Source organism: Schistocerca piceifrons, chromosome 4 (assembly GCF_021461385.2).
Source record: "Schistocerca piceifrons isolate TAMUIC-IGC-003096 chromosome 4, iqSchPice1.1, whole genome shotgun sequence".
Classification (NCBI taxonomy): Eukaryota; Metazoa; Arthropoda; class Insecta; order Orthoptera; family Acrididae; genus Schistocerca; species Schistocerca piceifrons.
This window is the reverse complement of record NC_060141.1, coordinates 150,799,520-150,816,280: the sequence shown is the minus strand read 5'-3', so window position 1 is coordinate 150,816,280 and position 16,761 is coordinate 150,799,520. Positions and strand designations below refer to the sequence as shown.

Below are 16,761 nucleotides of genomic sequence, written 5' to 3'. Positions count from 1 at the left end.
ATAGATTAGGTGCAGTTGGGAAAAGAAAAGCAGTACTTCCAGCACACCTGAATGATTTTTTATTGACAAGGTAAAGGTAAGTGATCAATTAAATATACCAAAGTCTAACAATATGCCAAAGCCTAAAAAATCCTTTAATTTCATGCTGATTCATCAAAATGTCCAATCATTGCTAAACAAATTAAGTGAAGTTGAAATTTTATGTACTGATGAGCTAAAAAACGCTTCTGTAATGTGTATAACTGAACACTGGCTGCCTAAAGATGCAATGTCAGTCACAAAACTTGCAGACTTCAATCTTTCATCATCATTTTCTAGAATTACATCCAGTCATGGAGGGTCATGTACATTTGTTAAAAGTGGCATTGATTATTGCAACATAAAACCCATTGAACTGTTAGCTGAAGAGAAAGTTTTTGAAGTATCCGCAGTTGAATTCTCTGCATTAAAATTAATAATCATCTGTGTATATAGGAGCCCTGATGGGAACTTAAATGATTTCCGTCTTCAACTAGAAGCAGCTTTAAATACTATAAAAAACTTCAACAAAACAGTGACCATATGTGGAGATTTTAATATTGATTTCCAAGAAATCTCAAAAGACCAGCAAAGCTTGATGACCCTACTGGAAACATATAACATAAAAGCCACCATAGACTCTTCTACAAGAGTTACACCAACAACTAGCTCAAAAATTGATCAGATATTAATAAACACAAATGTAAATCACAATTTCTGTGCCGGAAATCCTAATACTGGCTTCAGTGATCACTATGTACAGTTTATTGCTTTGCACACCCCAAGTGAAACAACTGAAAAAGAGGAACTTGTAAAAGATTCAAGGACATTCACTAACATAAAAATAAACCTTTTTGTACAGAGACTAAGTGAAGAAACTTGGTATGAAGTTTATACTTGTGAAAACACTAACAAAAAGTTTGAAAAATTCATGGAAATCTTCATGTCATACTTTGAACCTGCATTTCCTTTAAAAAAACAAAAATGTCAACCTAACTTCAAAAAGAACAAATGGATTACAACAGGTATTAGAATATCTTGTGCAGAGAAAAGAAGATTACACGATATAGCAAAGACACAGAACATGCCTCCTGAATTTCATTTGTACCTGAAGAATTACAAGAGGATCCTCAAAAATGTTGTAAGGAAAGCTAAAACAATGGCAAATGACAAATACATTGAAAATTCAAAAAACAAATCTAAAGCTATATGGGAAGTTACAAAAAATCAAACAACAAGTGAAACTAAACAATATAAAAATATGAACTTATGTTATGAAGGACAAATGATTTCTTATGCAACAGAAATTCCAGGGACCTTCAACAAATATTTTGCAAACATAAGTGAACAGTTGGTAAGTGGACTGGAAGAACACAACAAAATATCACCTCCATCATGCAATAGTGTGAGAAATGTGTCTACATCTTTGTTCCTTTCACCCACAAATACTGAAGAAATTTTATCAGTTATAAAAACCTTGAAAACAGGGTACTCATGGGGAATTGATGGAATACCAGATGCAATTATTAAAAAATGCTGTCTTGCCTTAGCTGAACCCTTGACACACTTGTGCAACAGCTCACTGGCATCAGGAACCTTCCGTTCATGCTTAAAGAAAAGCAAAAATGAAACCACTGTTCAAAAAAGGAAATCCAGAATGTGTTTCAAATTATAGACCAATAGCCCTACTGCCTGTATTTTCAAAAATTTTAGAAAAAGTCTTTTATAAGATATTGTCTGATTTCCTAAATAAAAATAAAATTCTTTCTCCTTCACAGCATGGCTTCAGGGAAGGCTATTCAACTGAAAGTGCAATATTTGAATTTCTTAATGAAATCTGTACTAAACTGGATGCAAGTGAGTTTGTGACAGGCATATGTCTTGATTTATCTAAAGCTTTTGATGTCATTGATCATAATGCCCTACTGCAGAAGCTTGGCCAATTAGGAATTAGAGGTATATCCAATGAGTGGCTCAAGACATACCTATGTGGTCCCAAACAGGTGGTTGAAGTGCAATACACGGACCATAACAAAATCAGCTGCTACTATTCAGAATATGAAAATGTTAAATATGATGTCCCTCAAGGATCAGTATTAGGACCTATTCTGTTTCTCCTCTATGTCAATGATCTTATGTACAACAAGTATTGCCAAACTACACTCCAATTTGCAGACGATACAAGCTTTCTTATTAGTGGTAAAACAGAAGAAAAACTGAAAGACTCCGCTATCCAAACAATGAACAGTGTAGAACAGTGATTCAGCTACAACAAGCCAATTATAAACAAAGAAAAGACAGTAGCACTGAACTTCTATAACGTAAAAGGAAGACACCACCCAAACATAGAAATAGAACTTAGGGACAGAGTTCTTGAATGTGTTGACAGCACTAAATTTCTGGGACTCTGGCTCCAGAACAACAAAAAACTGGGAGGTACACATTGAATATTTGCAAAGAAAATTAAGCAAAACCTGTTACATGACATGGATCTTAAAAACTTGTTGCAGCAAAGCCAGCCTGTTAAATGTATACTACTCCTATGTGCATTCTGTAATTAAATATGGCATAACCTTCTGGGGCAATACAACAACAAATATTAAGCTTTTCAGGAGGCAAAAGAGAATACTAAGAATTATTGAAGGGGTAAACGATACGAAATCATGCAGATCCACATTCAAAAAACTGTCAGTTCGTCCTCTTCCTTGCATTTTTATCTACGAAACATCAGTTTTTATAAAACAATATATTGACAGACACCCAGACATCTTATTAAAAATGAAGATATTTGTGCACACAATACAAGGCAAAAATCTGACCTTCATATGAAACAGGTGAGAACATCATTGCGCCAAAAAGGCACACTACATACTGGGATAAAGATTTTCAATGATCTACCTAACCATGTTAAATCAATAGGTAAACTCTGTAGTTTTAAGGTTGAAGTAAATGCATATTTAATTGATCATTGTTTTTACAGTCTGACAGAATATATAAAAGCCATACAACAAAAATAAAGTCATTATTAATATTCTACTTTGTATGTTGCCTGTAATGTTTGTTGTATGTATGAATCTTTGCTAAATTACTTCAGTATTTTCCTTAGGATTGCAATACAAACTGTATTTTATCTTGTAAATACCTAACCATGTCCAATATCCTTATATATATTCTATAGATATAGGATTTGAAGGACTAAATAAATAAATAAATAAGAATGATGTTGCCACTTCATCATCCATACAAGTCATGACAATGCTGTGAAGTGTCACTGTTGGCACTAATGTGAACTATGTGAGCCACTGGTGGCTCATCAACAGGACTGGAGTTGAACCCCAGTAGAGGGAACAAAACTCAATGTTGGAGTTAATTTACAGGGAAGCAGAGGGTCTGAAGACCATGTAGAGACCGAGTGCTAAGTAAAACACAACATGCAATCAGCTTGCGTGGCTGACAACTAAGCACATGACAACAGAGCACTACACAAGGTGAAGGATTGGTCTGTGAGTGTTGAAATCAGTGTCAGAAAGCCTGTACCAGGCCTACTGCTGCTGGCAGGTAAATGCCTGGTCAGTGGCTCTGTCCAAGCCATGCTCAGAATCATCGACTACTAAGTTTCACCTACACAAGCAACAAAACTCAAACAAATAACTACAAGTTCAGCGTTTACGTGCCAAAAAAGACAGAAGAAGAAGAGGAAGAAGAAGAAGAGGAAGAAGAAGATGATTACTGGGGTGAAGGAAGTAGAAACCCCCTGGTCTCAACAACTTGACTGACATGGCAGACCGTACAGTTTGGTTCTATAACAAAGCAATGGTTGTGCACTTCTAAAACAGTTGTCTTATCTGTAACTAAATACCAAAGATTTTGAGAAAAACAAAAGTAACTGCAATACGAAACCCAAGCAATGTCCATTCTGTTCCAAAAAAAGCTGCTCTGTGTCTATGCTGTATCACCTGTATAAAACTTTTTAAGGGATGTTTCCTCTACCTTCTGAAAAGGTTTTAGTTAGTTTGCTTGGTTACATTTTTCATTAGTATTGTAATGACAAAGATGTGAACTCAGAAGCCTTGTGAAGTTCCTAAATTGTTTGCAGATTGTCACAAGAAAACAATAAGTTACCACAATAAGATAGTGTCCTTCAGGATCAAACCACGCCGTGTATCTGTAAAATTAACAAACTATGAAGCTCTTATTCTTAGTGCCACTGTGTCCAACTAGCACAAATTTTAAGGTAATTTTCTGGGTAGAAGAAGCACTACTGAGAAGCAATTTTTTTTTAATAAAATGAATAAGTGCCTGTTTAACTAGCTGTATATCTATGACTTCTGGTTACAATTATTATTATCTTCTATCATTATGTAAGGAAATAAAAGTGAGGAAAGGCAACATGGTTTGTTGTAACTGCACTTATTTGACAGGCCTTAAGGTGGTAAATTTTCACAGATTAGGTATGTGACTTTATCACTGGTTAGTTTTGAAGCAAGCAAATCTCTCGTGTCTGCATTTCAGGAGCTTATGTCAAAGAGGAATGGTAGTTCTGGTGACATATGAAAGCAAGTTATCTCGAAATAACTAATGTAGAATATATAGTCTGAACGCGAACTTCAAATGTTTCAGCAGTAGATATCTGTAATCTCCAGATCTCTTTACTGGGTAACCTGATGCTGTATTACAATTCAATGAACCTTTTGGTCACAATGATTTGTTACAACATATTACAGAGAAACTTCATACATTAATTTCTGTCTCTTTTAAAATTTGATTCATGATTTGATCTCAACAATCCTTTTGCAGTCTGCTACAAACTGACAATGATTTTAATATTCTAGAAAATCAGAACATTTCTGTAGCAGCTTTAAATATCACCAAAGTTGGCATTTTCAACTTTCAGTGAATGTTATATTAATTAATTAACAGGAAATTGTGGATACATAAATAAATAGAAAGGTACTGATGTAACACAAATAATGGAATGACTAAAGAAAACTGCTCATCCTCTAGTCTCCACTAGTCTGGCTTCAGTTTCTTGAAATCTTCAAACAGTAGACTGGCACATAAACTGTGTATTCAAGCTATTAACATAAACAAGAAGTTATATTGCATCTACAATTTTCAACTTCTTCTTTACAGGTCTATTCACAGTGCAACAATTTCACTATATGATAAGTGATTTTTTAAAATTATATATATATATATATATATATATATATATATATATATATATAATAACACCAGCAAATAATAAAAGACAAAAAGTATTTTATCAATATTCCTGAAAAAAAAAAAACACTCCAAATGCAGAATGTTGTAAAGTTAATTTTCATCCTGAATGGTCTGTAGTTGTCTTGCAAATTTCTCCAGTAAATCGAAGCCATCTCCCCTTTTTAGACTTATCCTGCCTGTTTCAAATATTCTCAATAAAAAATAAAAAATTAAGCATCTAAATAACTACAGATATTTCTGAGAGTCCTTGTGTTGGTATTGCTAATTTCTGGCTTCAGTTTCTTGAAATCTTCAAAAAATTCTTTGTTCATTAGTGTTAAGGCAATTATAAAATAGTACCAATTAACATACCTTGGTTATGCAAGCCTCTAGCTATTGTTATGCCATCAGGGCAGCAGCCAAACTGGAATGTGTGACACGGGCAACCCTCATAGTTTGGTCCGGCAGCAGGAGTGTAATTATTTGGGCAGCAACCGTGCTTGGTATACTTGCAGCCACAACCCTCATTACCAGGTCCCCGTGCAGCAGTCTTGTTGTCCGGGCAGCACCGATAGCGAGTGTACTCACAACCACAGCCTGTATGTGCATGTTATGTGCAATATCAAGCTAATGCTAAGAAGCAATGAGGGGCAGTAAAATCAGTGCGGGAGAAAAGGAAGGAAAAGATTGGGTCAGAAGTTCAATTTCATGTTTAATGTGAGTTAGCTTTCCTTTGCATGCATGTGTGAACTACTGACTACACCAAGCTTAATGCTGATACGGTCAAACTAGGTATATGGGGGGCGTTCAATAATGCACCGTAATATTCCTCACTCTTTTGGCTACATAACCCTATTTTTCAACATAATCTCTATTCAATGCAATGACCTAATGTCACCTTACTGGGAGGACCTATATACCCACATAGTACCATTCCACTTGTCAGTGTCAGAATCAGTATCTCGCTGCATCCAGTAATCTCCCCATCATCCACGTAATGCTTCCCACGGAGTGCATCCTTTATCGGGCTACGCAAACGGATGAATAAAAGCGTGAGATCCGGGCTGCAGCACGGGTGCACAGTCCAATGAAATTTTGTGAGCTCCTCTCAAGCGCACAGACTTGTGTTAAGTCTTGCATTGTCATGGAGAAGGAGAAGTTTGTTTGCATTTCTGTGGTGATGAACATGCTGAAGTCATTACTTCAATTTCCTGAGGGTAGCACAATACACTTCATAGTTGATTGTTGCACCACGAGGGAGACATAAAACAGAATAACCCGTTCAGACTCCCAGAAGACTGTCGTCAAGACTTTACTGGCTCAGGGTGCAGCTTTGAATTTTTTCTTCCGAGGAGAGGTGGTGTGCCACCACTTCACAGATTGCCATTTGGTTTCTGGTTCAAAGTGATCAACCCATGTTTCATGGCTTCCGATGATGTTTGACAAAAATGGTCCTTCGATGGTCTTCTTTTAGGTGGTGAAAAACCCAGTGGGCACACAACTCTGATACCTCAACTGGTTACAGACACTACTTGGAAGGCTACGTTTAGCACTGTCACCTATTGGAACTTCATGAAGCTGTGGGGGCTGAGTGGGAATACTAGTATGATGAACAAGTACAAAAAGTACAAAAACATAAAGAGTCTCCTCATCTGTATATGAAAGATCTAAATCTTCAGCCTCTTAAGACTTCTCTCAACGTTTGTTTCTGAATGATCTCATGTCTAAATGTTTCCATTGCTTTCTCTTGTATTTCAAATATTCTTAAGATGATTCACTGGTTTACCATTGCTTACAGAATGCCAGGTAAGTAACATACATTCTGACCCCCCACAAAAAATTGCAAAAGTAATATAAGAACTATGCCACATATTCAAACAACATTTCATTAAACTACGTGCTCAGAAAGCAACACGCAAGTATTTTACAGATCTTAAGTGAAACCTCAAGTAAAAACACTAACGGATTCACGCAATTTAAGCGTGTTAGAATAAGTTGAAAGGCTGCAAATGCATGAGAAAACAATACAAACAAGATAATAATGTTGCATACTAATATCCTAATACAGTAGAAGAAGCTGGTGCGTTTTAGATAATCCCAACAAAAGAAAAGCAAGCTATGGTGAATGACTTGGCTTCTCCTGTCTTTGAACATTTTAACACTCTGTAGACTTTAAAAATTAATGATATTTTTGAAAATGATCCAAACTAACTTAAATGTAATACATCATTCATACAAGTCAACAATTATAAATGAAGTATATATGTCCACATATAACACACATCCCTTACATAATGTATTATGTTGATTAGAATGTGCAAATTCAAATGCAATTGATACATGTTCCCTGACTGATTACTAGTGTGTTTCAGGATGTAAAGCTGAGTTGCTGTTTCCATTTCTTGCCCAATATTTCTACGACTGGCACAGCCTTTTTCTTCAGGTGCTGCACATTTTGCTGTTAATTATACTCACTGCCTAGATGCCAACCAGACTGAACAGTAGTGCGACAGGACCAGTGATAGTTCAGTCTGGTTGGAGTCCAGCCACAGAGTACACATAATAACAAACCTTGGAGCACCTGAAGAAAAATGCTAGGTTAGTCACAGAAATATTTTGTAAGAAATGAAAGCAAAATCCCTGCTGCATACCTGGAAACATACCCTTAAATAATCGGTACAATTATGCTCTAACTCAAAGAATGCAAAAATATACTGACAAATCGAGAACATATACTGAAACAATTATTGTACTTTCTTCTGTGTAAGGATATGTAATATCAGTAAATTATTGAGGTAGAAAACTCAAGATATCAAGACAACTCCAGTGAAGTGCACTATAATACATTTTTGGCTTAGAGCTGGGATTCAGGTTACTGATTAATTTCTGATGCTGGTGGGGAGGGGGAGGTCCAAGTAAAAGAAAAAGAAGTGGGTTTAATGATGAGTACAGTACTCTTGACTATCCAGCCTACTGTGGCAAGAGGTTGAACTTGAAAACAAAATAACCAGATAGACAGGAGTTCTGTAAGTCCTCTCTTCTGATCCCATCAATACATTTCAAAACATCCTTTTTTATACTAAAACCTAATTTTATTAATATTTTCTGACTCCTTATGTAATACATGCTAGTTATAAGTGTTTATTATGTACATACAGCATCCTTCAAAAATTATTACAGGAAACAAAATGATCTGCTGAAAAGCCAGGCCTAACAAAAAAGATGAAACTTACAGGTTCCTGTTTTTAAAAAAGTCTTTGATAGATGACTGCTTCCCTCCCTGAGCCCTCCTCCATGCTACAATATGCAATTCAGCTGGCAGTGCTTCATCCTGCTCACTAATGTACTGCAGTACTGGCTCAATCCTCCTGAACGTTCCGAGTGTTCAATGAGTTTCTCCTGTCATCTAAGTTTGCCTTCTCCTCTTGTGTTACTTCTCCCTACATCACCATTTTCACCATATTGTTGCCAGTTAGTCAGTCAATGTCATTTGCCATCCATTGTGTGACATCCTCTGCACTGACATATTTTGAGAAATAAAATGACATTTTTGTTTCCATCTTTGACTGCAGTTTCACACGTGGATTCAAAGTTCCTCCTTCATAGGCTAAAAGAATTTTCCAAGAGCTTACAAGTAATATGTTCAGAATACATTCCCACACTTCAGCCAACCATCTTATAACACACAGCAAGTCAATCCTCTTCAAAAAGATTACACTGTCCTCTTTATTATCAATCACTGATATCAGCAAACTGAGAAGATGGTGGCAATAAATGTTCTTTAGCATTTCAAGGATGTCCAGGTCCATTGGCTGACAGAGAGCAGTCACAGTTAGGGCCAATTGTATAAGCATCACTGACTGGAAATCAAATCTGACATAAGATCAGAAAGTGGACTATGTTCAAGACTCATCTCTATTGTATAATGAAATCCTGGGTTCACTGAAGCAGTTTCCGATTTGATCTTAGATAGCACATAACATGCTTGGCTATAATCATGGGAGCAAGTAAACAGAAAAAGGAGCGATTGTCAAACTTTTCTCAATATGAGAAAGATTTGCTGCTGGAAACTGTGTTAGGTCACTATACAGAACGATATAATTGAGTGGGGAAAGAGAAGGGAACAAAAAAAGATGAAGTCACTGTGTCCAGTAAGGTAAAGGCATAGAGAGAAGGCCAATACATTACGGACAGCTTTGCAAGCTGTTGATATGTATGCTTTAAACAGATCACCAACCACTATTTGAAATGTCCCTTTCATGAAAATATTAAGGTTAACAGCAACATGCACACTGCAGACAGTGGTTGGTTTCTTTTGATTGGCTGCATCATATAGTCTCTGAGCCTTAGTTCCAACAGCTTCTCCAAATGAAACCTCAGCTTAAATGATGTGTTATTTAACACCAAGAATGGGTTCACCCCATCATGGAATGTGCGGGCAGCTCATTGGAGCTCATCACTGTTGTTCTCTGTGGACTCATCTCAGATATTTGTAAAGTAAGTAAAAGGAAACAATGTAATTCACATCGCATAGGGTTACTGCACACAGAATTCTGTCCCACAGTGGCCAGAATGCTTGGAAAATGGAGAGTATGGTATGGTTTCAATGGTATGGAATGCCATGGTAATGCTGTCACAATTATCTTTATGACCAATAATGCAGAGAAAGTAGTAATAAACAGGGGGAGGGGAGGGGGATGAAGAAGTTTAAGAAATGACATGGGTTTGAACATGCGATCTTCTGCACTGCAGTCCATAACGTAACCTCTGAGCCACTGAAATGAATGAAACAAAGTTTTCTGGTTAGTATATTTTGACATATTTGCTTATGTTCGCTTTATCGAAATGGGCATGGAATTGTCATAGCAGTTTAAGGATGTGTTTGGTAGTTAACAGTTTAATACAAATTGCACAGTTACTGCTACTCGAGCTGAAAAAGAACATCTATAAGTGATGTTGAATCATTTTTGGTGGCTGTCAAAATTCTCATACTTAACTGTTCACTGCAAATATTTCAGATTTTCCTTTTTTATACTGCTGCTAAGTGTCTATATAATGCCTTTGAACTAATCACATAAATTATGAGTCATCTCCCAGGAACTGTTATGAGATTGATTATTAAGTACATGTAGTAGCTGGTAATTTCCTTAACCTAACCTTCCACATAAAAAAAGGTATTTTGAGCATCAGTGGCATATTTACTTGCCATTTTTTGTGTTAATAACAACATTTTTATTATTTCAATTGGTATCTGCTAAAAACAAAAGCAATGAATCATAGTGCCACTACACTACAAACCAACAATTAGAGCTGAATCTGACTTTGAACTGTGAATTTTCACCAGTCAAATATGATCCCATTTCACGGTGACATGATCTAGGATTAATGTTTATACAATGCAGATTTCCAAGTTAAGTTTGATCTAAGGTCATTTTCTGTCTTAATCTAAGGCTAAGTGCTTTATACAATTTGCCCTAAGTGGAAAAATAATGCTTTGATATCTCCACCTGTGGGTTCATAGCTGGCAGGATGAGAAGGTGCATCATCAAGAAGCAGCAGAGCTTTCCTCAGTAAATTATTGTATCCAAATATTTCTCTGCAGTTGGCATGAATTCATTTTGGTACCAGGTTCTACAGATTTCTGAATTCATATAGCTTTCTTTTGATGAGTGTAATGTAAGGGCAGTGATTCCAGATTTTTCAGGATTTTTTAAAAGCTCTATGTTTAATTGATTTCCCTATTAATGTAAGCCTAAGTTTGAGGTTGCCAGTCACATTACTACAAGCCAATATGGTATCTCATTCTTATTTATCTTGTATCTGGGTGCCACAGTGTATTGTTTTGAAGCAAACATTTTCATAGGGAGCATCTTGTAATTTAAACCACTCTCATCGCAGTTGTACAACAGTTCACCAGAAATTCCATCCCCATCAATTAACTTTGAAAGATAATCTTTAAACAATGCCACAGCCTCTTTGTCAGCAGATAATGTCTGTCCACTAATGGTAATCTGGTGAATACCCAATTGCTTTTTTCTCCAATCCAACTACCCATCCATCACTGGCAGTAAATTCTGAATCTTCTCATTTTATTTGCTGCTGCAATTGCTAGGCTTTTTGCTGAAGTCTCAGCCCAGTAATGGGCAAACTTTTTCCTCTTTAATGTTCATGCCACAAAAAGATTCTTCAGCTTCTTTATGATTACCATTCAACACAGTCTTCCTTATTTTTATTCCACTTCCTGTAACTTGGGAAGCACACCACTTTTCAATTTCTGCTTGAATTTTCTTCCTGTCTTCAACAGTACTTTTTCCTATCCCAAATTCCAAAGCAATAGTTCTGGCTGGTACTCAGAATCCAGTTGCACTACAGCACACAGTTTCTGATCCATAGTCTCTACAAGGTTTTTTCATTTATCACCCATTTTGGACACTCTAATTAAAAAAAGGACTGCACAAAACAACAATTTAACAACACATGTATTTTACATGGCTGATATGCAGCTGAAGAAACAAAGAACACAGAGCTGCTCACTACTTGTTTTCATTGTTGTTTATAAGTACTGGAAGAAGGCTTCTAAGTACTGGTTCCAGTAATTTATTCAGTATTAACAATACAGTATGTTCCTTACAATTGTGACTCCAGATGTGTTAAAAGCACAAAAGACACATAAAACATTTTGAAAGGCCACATGGCATTGTAGCCAGCACCTGCTTGCTAAAGCTTTGTGAAAGTACAATACGCTCAATAAATTAACACTTGTTTTATCATGGAGAAGTATTATTGTGATATTAATTAAGCAGGCTAGATTAAGTAGGCCAGATAGTCATGAGCTGGAGAGTCAGGAGTCTACTGTATACATATTCATGTCAATGACACAATTTATGCAAATAAACAAAAATATTTCAAATGTATACATTACCATCAGACATTGTATTATGACACTGAGTTCGTTTACAAGAGTGATTATAGCAGCAATGATATCGTTGTCTTGTTTATCTATTAATGACAGCAGACACTGAATCACTATATGAAATCTTTAATATGGAACAGATGTTGAGATGAAAATCAAATGAGAACTTGTACCACATCAGAGTGTTAGCCAGATCCACAGATGCCATACAAAGTGGCTTATCCTGTTCCTTGGATTTTTCTTCAGACTGATGGGCTTTGATGATCATGTCTGTAGTGTCCGTTAATGGAATGAAGCCACACTAACTTTCTGGTAGTATTTTATGTGTTGATAGTAATAGTTAGTTCTTCATGATGTGAGCAATAATTACTTTGAACAAGACAGCTGGAAAGTCTCAGTTGTTGCCCATCTGTCTTATCACTAGTCATGAAAGCAGTAACTATTAACCTGTGCTTGAGGCCTGATGTGATTTCTTCTTTGACTAATTTTTGGAATTTTCATGAAAAAGCTAAATAGTCACTTACCTTCCAGGTTTGGACCTTGTGCCGGCAATACATTGTCTGGACAGCAGCCAAATTCTGAATTCAGGCAACAACCTTCCTCATTTGGTCCATGAGCTGGTGTTATACCATCTCTGCAGCAACCATACTTTTCACTTTCACATGGCATTCGACACCCAATGTAGTCTGGTCCTAAAGCTACAATAGTGAACAGGGTTTCATGACAATGTCCTCCAGGGCCAAATCAATATAATATTCACAAAATTTAAGTTGGATTTAAATGGTACTGTGGTATAATGAAGAACTGGAAATTGGTAAAGGAAGCTATTAAAACTGGTTTTAAATCTCAACCTCAAGCTTCTGTATAAAGAATTACTTAGCCATTTACAAGTGAAAATTACGAATAAGTATCATGTTCAATGGACCATTTAATTATCTGACCAGACAGGGTGAGAAGGAAAGATTGATTGTTTAGTCTTCATTTTCATACTGTCCATTAAGTCTCCCCTGACCAATGGTCCTGGGTGCCTTTCCCAAAATCTACCCCTTTTCCTAGACCTCTCCAGTCCTTTTTCTTCACCCCTTTTCCTTCTCCTTCAATCCTTCTGCCTGAAGAAGGAGCTACAGGCTCCGAAAGCTTCCTAGTTATAACTTTCTTTTATGTGTGTGTCCTGCAGCCGCCTGTGGAGTAGATTTTTTATCTATCCAATTAAATTGTTTTGTCAAAAATTGATTGTATTCATTGTAACAGATGGAGTAAGTTTCTTTGACCATGACTGTTCCCGTAATATGAAATGTTATTTTCAGAGGACACTACTAGTCATAAATTTTTTTTGATTTGCTTAAATTATTTAATGAAGCAACATATTTTGAGACCTCATCTCAAAGTTACAATGGCAATACAAAATCTTTTAACGAAAGTACACAGATGTTAAAGAGATCTTAAAGTTGTTTTTTACAATCTTGGCACATGCTGTGGCCATCCTAAGTAGAAAGAGAAAGATAAACTACTATGAAGGAATGTTTACTTTGTTTGCTACTATGATGTTCACATGGTTAAGAAAAAAATAATCATTCATTTTGTTCATATGAATTGGCTGTGTTCTTGTCATGTATTCAGTTACATTCATTGCTATGGCTCCTTGGATCTTTATAACTACTATTCATAAACTTGCAAAGGACAGTTAAAACATGTCATCAAAACATGTTAATACAGAGAGTATTTATTTTTTAAAACTCCAGATGTGATACAGAAGAGTGCTACTGCTACCACTAAAAACATCAACAATAAACATTCAGCTACTGAAAAGTGCAATCTGAAAATCAACAAACAGTGTTGTAAATTTGTGAAAAATATTGTTAGGAGACACATGTCACTCATGCACTAATCTAGGGTTGAATAATTTAAGCCAACAAAAATGTGTTACTGGTAGCAGCCTCTGAAGAACATTTTCATAAGTTGCTTCCATTCAGTGTCTAATATATTTCACTTTCTCTTTCCTCCTTCTCACATGACTCTGTTTCTATTGGGATGGCAACTGTTTTGAAAGCTAGATATACAATGTCCTTTTCACTTCAGTAATTGTAAGACCTATACCAATTACTTCTGTTTAACCATCTGCTCTAAGTGAGCATGTTTCTTCTTCCCTACATAGTGATAAATTACGAATTATTCAATAATTATTACCTTAACAGATAATTTCATTGTTTCAGTTTCTTTAAGAAGGTAGATCAAAGTGTGCAGTCACTTGTCTGATACATCATTTACACATATAATCTTTTTTTCAAGCAGTAAGCAATTCGTCTGTTCTGGTCTTGTAGAATGTTATTTGCCAACATTCCTTGGTCGTCCATGTCTCTTCAACCATTTGATCTGTATGATAAAATGTATTTTAGTATTCTTCCTTCTAGCATTATGTTTACATGTGACAGCCATCTTTATTTATTTTCATTGATTCTGTTTTATGTTTTAAAAATATTCAGTTCTCTCTGTGCATTGCCATCTTTAAATCTGTTCAGCCTCAAACAGCATTTCACAAATTTCATCAATATAATTTCTGATCCCTGTATCTTACTCAGTTATTTAGGACTCATCACCCTTGCACTGAGCCACACAGCAAAACTTAGACAACACTCACTTTATAAAATTTCATAGTTTTTCTTGTTGTTCCACATAAGGCTTTATACCTACTTAGCTTGTGATCAATATCAGTATCAATTATGCAAGCTATCAGCCAAGGTACTGAAAGTGAGACATTAGTTCAATAGGTCTATTATCTAAGGTTGTTTCCATTGACTAAACATTTGCTTCTAAAATTCATAGTCTTGGTCTTTTCTGCAGATATTTTCATGTTATGTCCTGAGCAGGTCTTACAACGATAAAATACAGAGATCCCTGAAGTTTGTCCTCAGTTTCTTCAATAATAACTTGATCATCAGCAAGGAACAATATATTTAAGTACATTCTTTCATTTATTTTAATTCTGAGATTCCCAGGGACTGTATTGCAGGTGTTACTAAATCTCTGAAATATTTTAACTGCACCTTCAATTAATAATATTGTCTGTTGATGGCGACTCCTAAAAGGTTTGTTCTGTTGTGAAATATATACTGCACAGGTACCCAGCAACAGTATTTAATCTTTAATTTGGCATCTCACCACACAATCTGTTTACTTTGCTTTCAAAAGAATGCTCATTTCTAAGGACTGCATCACATTTTTACCATGACAGTTAGTGCTTTGATGATTTCTTCCATAAACTGTTAACACCATCAGCTGAAGATGATAAACAGTTTCTCCATAATAATATTACAGAGTTTCAGCGACATTACTCGATATAATATCTGAAAATCTCATCAACATCTGTCACACTGGAAAAAGCCTTACACACTACAATAAATAATATTCCATGTTTTGATCAGGCTCAAATAAATAAGTATTATCAACTGCTGTTTCTTAATCCTGATATTGCACTCTGTCACTCATAGCAACTTGTAATTTAAATCAAGCATTTGTCACATATTGTGCTGAAATAAAATATACTATGCACACAACAGTGCAGAAAAATTATAAGACTGAGAGGAAGTTCACCTATAACCTTAAAACTGTAGTACCTGGGTTTATTTGATCGGGGCAACATCCAAAGTATGATGCAGTGCAATTTTCTGAGTTAATAACACCACATCCCTCAAAGTAAGGACCTGTAGCTGGTAGGTAACCATCTGGACAACATCCGTGCTCAGAAGCAGTGCAGTCAAGCTCAGCCTCAGCCTCTGTTGCGTTCAACAATGGTGTTGTAACACCAGACCCTAGACAAGAGGGAAAAAAATGTTGCTGTCAAAAGAGAGAACTGTGTTACAACTAAATCAAGATAAACAGGCTCCTATTATAAAAGTATCTTGGTACATTTGTTTTTACACACACACACACACACACACACTCACACACACACACACACACACACACATCAGTCTGATTTTCAGAAGTAATAGATTAGAGAGAGAGAGAGAGAGAGAGAGAGAGAGAGAGAGAGAGAGAGAGAGAGAGACTGAGATAACTGCAAATCAAGATATTTGAGAACAGGAAATATATTCAGAATGAAATTTTCACTCTTCAGTGGAGTGTCCACTGATAAGAAACTTCCTGGGAGATTAAAACTGTGTGCTGGACCAAGACTCAATCTCAGGACCTTTGCCTTTCACAGTGCTCTACTGATTCAGCTACCTAAGCATGACTCATGACCCATCCTCACAGCCTTACTTTCACCAGGATAGTACTTGCCTGTGAAAGACAAATGTCTCGAGTTTGAGTCTCGGACGGCACACAGTTTTGAACTGCCAGGAAGTTTCATATCAGTGCACACTCCATTGCAGAGTGAAAATTTCATTCTAGAAACATCCCCCAGGCTGTGGCTAAGCCATGTCTCCACAATATCCTTTCTTTCAGGAGTGCTAGTTCTGCAAGGTTCGCAGGAGGGCTTCTGTAAAGTTAGGAAGGTAGGAGACGAGGTACTGGCAGAAGTAAAGCTGTGAGGATGGGGCGTGAGTCGTGTTTGGGTAGCTCAGTCAGTAGAGCACTTGCCCGCGAAAGGCAAAGGTCCCGAGTTCGAGTCTCGGTCCGGCACA

At 36.3% G+C, this 16,761-nt stretch overlaps 1 protein-coding gene across 3 annotated transcripts in view; it reads right to left on the bottom strand.

Annotated features, from left to right (window-relative positions):
• Window positions 1-16,761, bottom strand: part of LOC124796273 (papilin) — a 259,683-nt gene that overhangs the window by 157,021 nt on the left and 85,901 nt on the right. For all 3 annotated transcript variants that reach the window (XM_047260389.1, XM_047260387.1, XM_047260386.1), the window contains exons 17-19: window positions 15,751-15,945; window positions 12,661-12,834; window positions 5,596-5,820 (exon numbers count right to left, since the gene is read on the bottom strand). In XM_047260389.1, the coding sequence (XP_047116345.1) occupies window positions 5,596-5,820; window positions 12,661-12,834; window positions 15,751-15,945 (594 nt within the window). The remainder of the gene's footprint in view (window positions 1-5,595; window positions 5,821-12,660; window positions 12,835-15,750; window positions 15,946-16,761) is intronic.